This window comes from Heterocephalus glaber, unplaced genomic scaffold (assembly GCF_053883595.1).
Source record: "Heterocephalus glaber isolate CG9 unplaced genomic scaffold, H.glaber_assembly_v1.0 deba00000546, whole genome shotgun sequence".
NCBI classification, from domain to species: domain Eukaryota; kingdom Metazoa; phylum Chordata; class Mammalia; order Rodentia; family Bathyergidae; genus Heterocephalus; species Heterocephalus glaber.
In genome coordinates this window covers 39,691,037-39,694,385 of record NW_028258147.1, presented here as the reverse complement: position 1 = coordinate 39,694,385, position 3,349 = coordinate 39,691,037, and the positions used below count along the sequence as shown (strand labels likewise).

Genomic DNA, 3,349 nt, shown 5'->3' with positions numbered 1-3,349 from the left:
TCTTACCATTGCGTGGCTTGAGGGTCTTCCAGGGTCCTTTTCACGAAGGCTGCAGCCAGGAGAAATCCTAAAGCAAGGTGTAGCTAGGTGAGCAGGTTCTCTGCAAGGCGCTCCCCATCCGGGTTTTGGTGCCAAGAAACAAGAGCCCGCCTCCCTCGGCCCACCTGATTGGACAGTTCACAGGCCTGCGTCTTTCACGCTAATTTGCTCCTGCTTCCTTGTCCTCCCTCTGGGCTGTGACAACCGAAACAGAGACAACACAAACAAATCCCTGCTGGTGTGAGTGGAGCTCCAGGGTACATTGTAACCCAGAGGCTTTTAGACCAGTTTGTCTCCCAGCATGCTGACCTGCCTACGCTGCTTTTAAGCAAAGTTTACTTCTGGCTCGGAAAAGCTGTCACTGTCTTTTTTGACAGGATCTCACGTGAAATTTTCTGTTATACTCACTCTGGAGCCCAGAGTGGCCTTGAGCTCGCTGTTATTCTCCTGTGTTAGCCTCCTTACTGCTGGATTTACAAGCATGCACCACCACTCTCAGATACCCCTGCCTTCCTACTGCGCTGAGTGGGCTTTTCCTGTGTTGCTCCTTAAAATGGGATCACGGAAGGGCTGAAACAATTCCAGAGTTAATACACCAAGGACAAATCATTGTGAGAGAGTGCCATGAGTCCAGGCAAGGCCAGGGCACAGTGATATGGAGGGAGAGCCTGATGTGCGAGTTGAAAAACAGACATTATAGACCATATCTTCTCCCTTCCCCTTCTTTTCTGGGACCAGTTTTGCTCCGTACTTCCAGTTTCTCATACAGTAGTAACATTTCTTTCTTTATTGTCTTCCACTTTGATATTTGTTCTTTGGAGTCAAATAGCAACCAACTTCGATGTCTGAAACCATGAGCTAAACCTTTTATTCTTAAGTTGTATATGTCAGGTATTTTGTATCTAGACTAAGAACCTCATGAAATGAATATTAGGTGTCTGAAAAAAATACCAAGTGCATCAACCCTTTCTTTAGACTATATAAATGATGTTTCTCTATGACTGCCCTTCATAGATTTTCTTCATACAATTGTAGTTCAGTTTGACTCCAATAAATCTTTGCATACTGAAACAACTTTCTAGGGAAAAGATCATGATAACCAATAAAGACTTCCGAAAGGACAAAAGCTCCAATATGATTTCCGCATTTATTACCTACTTTTCTCTGCTCTGCAGCTTGTGGCAGTCAACATTCCTTCCAGAGCTGTTCAGAGGAGCTGGAGGCAACAAAGTGTACTGCAGGCCAGGGGAATGATCATGGTCCTTCCTCATTATATTCAAGATTTATCTGAGCTTCAAATCACTGGACTTAAGACAAGTCCCCACTACTGTTTATTCATTTGATGAATTGTATGACCCTAATATACTCGTCTTTGAATATAAACCAAGAGAGTTCTTGTTTTCCTTATGTGCTTATAAATAAAAAACATAATTCTAAGATTCTGTATATGGATTTAAAACATTCAAGAGTCATTACTTATTGAAAATAAAGATGACATGAAACTTACTTCCATATGACAAAATGTATACAAAAAATTAATAAAATGTGAATTGTTCAATTTTTCCTGTGTATTGCTGGTGCCTTCACTATTCCAGTTCAATATTGTAACAAGTTGCTCTGTCCTAGAGATTTTACATATTCTTTTTCTCTTTTTAGAACATCCTCTTGACCCTCTCACAGAATTATCGATGCATCAAATTTTTTTTTCTAGTCAAATTCTAAGCATCATGTAAGTTGGGGCTTTTTACTATTCTGGGTCAGGTTTCCTGTTTTTCCTTTTAACTTTTGCAAACCAAGCCTTGAAGGGTACAGCATAAAGAGAAAGTGCAACCTCAGGCTGCCAGCTCTTCAGAGGTAGTTAAGGCTGTCCAACCATCTGTCTAAACTCCTGGGGGTGGGGGCTTATCTTTCCCCACCTACAGGTCTCTGTCCCTACAGAAATAGTTTCCTAAAGACACCTGAAAACTGTTGTTGTGATTTATACTACCAATGTATTGGAAAAGACGAAGAAGATAGGAAGTAACCAAAATAAAGGGTTAATAGCAAAACAATAAGAAAAGGTAGAAATAATTATAAGCATAAAGCATATTTTAATTTTTGAGAAAGTGTCTCAATGTTACAAAACCTGCCCTTGAACTTTTGACTTCTGGAATCAGCCTCCTGAATGCTAGAATTTCAGGTGCATACCATCACCTCTAGGTAACCAAGGATTTTACAGGAAAATACAAAGTGTGACAAAATTATCATTTAATGAATTTTAGAAAGTGGATAAATTCTTAGCAATATATAAAATTTCAAATCTAGTACTAGAAGATGTTGGAGAATCAAATATATTGGCAAGCAATTTAAGTGGCAATCATAACATTTTCTTTCTTAAATTTATCTGCTTTTGAGTTTGTAAATGAATCACTGAAAATTTCAAGGTGTTGATCAAGATGTGATCTATTCATTTACCAATTCCCCATGATGAATGTATTGTATATGAATTACCAACATTTACAAATTTAAAAATTATGATAAAATTTTGATGATTGAACATGGAGTCGCATGTTTGTAAACTAAAAAAGGAAAAAGCAAAGCAATGAAAGAAAAATTTCTGCAACCATTTCATCAGGTTAATGCAGTTTTTATATTAAAACAGGAAACATGATCACAAAACAAAGACAATTATGTCCCCATTATACCTATGCATGCAGATTTTCCAATCCAGGATAAAATAGCAAGCTGATTAAAACACAGTGCAATATTAGAAAACACCTCTTTTTTTTTTTTTGGCATGTTGTTAAGAGGTAGCATGAACCTCTTGCCTGTACGATGCCTGAGATAAAATCTGTAGTAACACACACACACACACACACATAGAACTATAATTAATAATTAACTAAAATATAATTAAGTTGTTATTGTTTGACCTGTCATTGTCAGCATCCAGCCTCAGAATCATATCATAAAACTCAGAACATAGACAGCTCCCAAAACAGAGGAGGCTTCCAGGTAGGCCTGCCACAGCTCCCAGCACACAGGAGGCTTCTGGGTAGGCGTGACACAGCTCCTAGCACAGAGGAGGCTTCCAGGTACCGGTGCCACCAGAACACCCCCTACCCCGTTGAAATGAGAAGACACATAAACAAGCCTCAAAACCAGACTTACAGATCATCTACAGCAACCCCAAAGAGAAACAACATGGAACACTCTGATACTCAACCACTGGGACTCCCTGAACTAGAAATGAAAGAGGATCTGGAAAAAAATGAAATCAGAAATAATTTCTCACATAAAGGCAGAGATAGGGCCCATAGTGCAAGACATG

At 39.0% G+C, this 3,349-nt stretch overlaps 1 protein-coding gene across 1 annotated transcript in view; it reads right to left on the bottom strand.

Annotated features, from left to right (window-relative positions):
• LOC101713776 (uncharacterized) overlaps nucleotides 1–162 on the bottom strand; it is a 37,653-nt gene extending 37,491 nt beyond the window's left edge. The window contains exon 1 of the mRNA XM_021242612.2: nucleotides 7–162. Within this exon, the coding sequence (XP_021098271.2) occupies nucleotides 7–9 (3 nt within the window). The 5' untranslated portion in view covers nucleotides 10–162. The remainder of the gene's footprint in view (nucleotides 1–6) is intronic.
• Nucleotides 163–3,349: the final 3,187 nt, after the last annotated feature.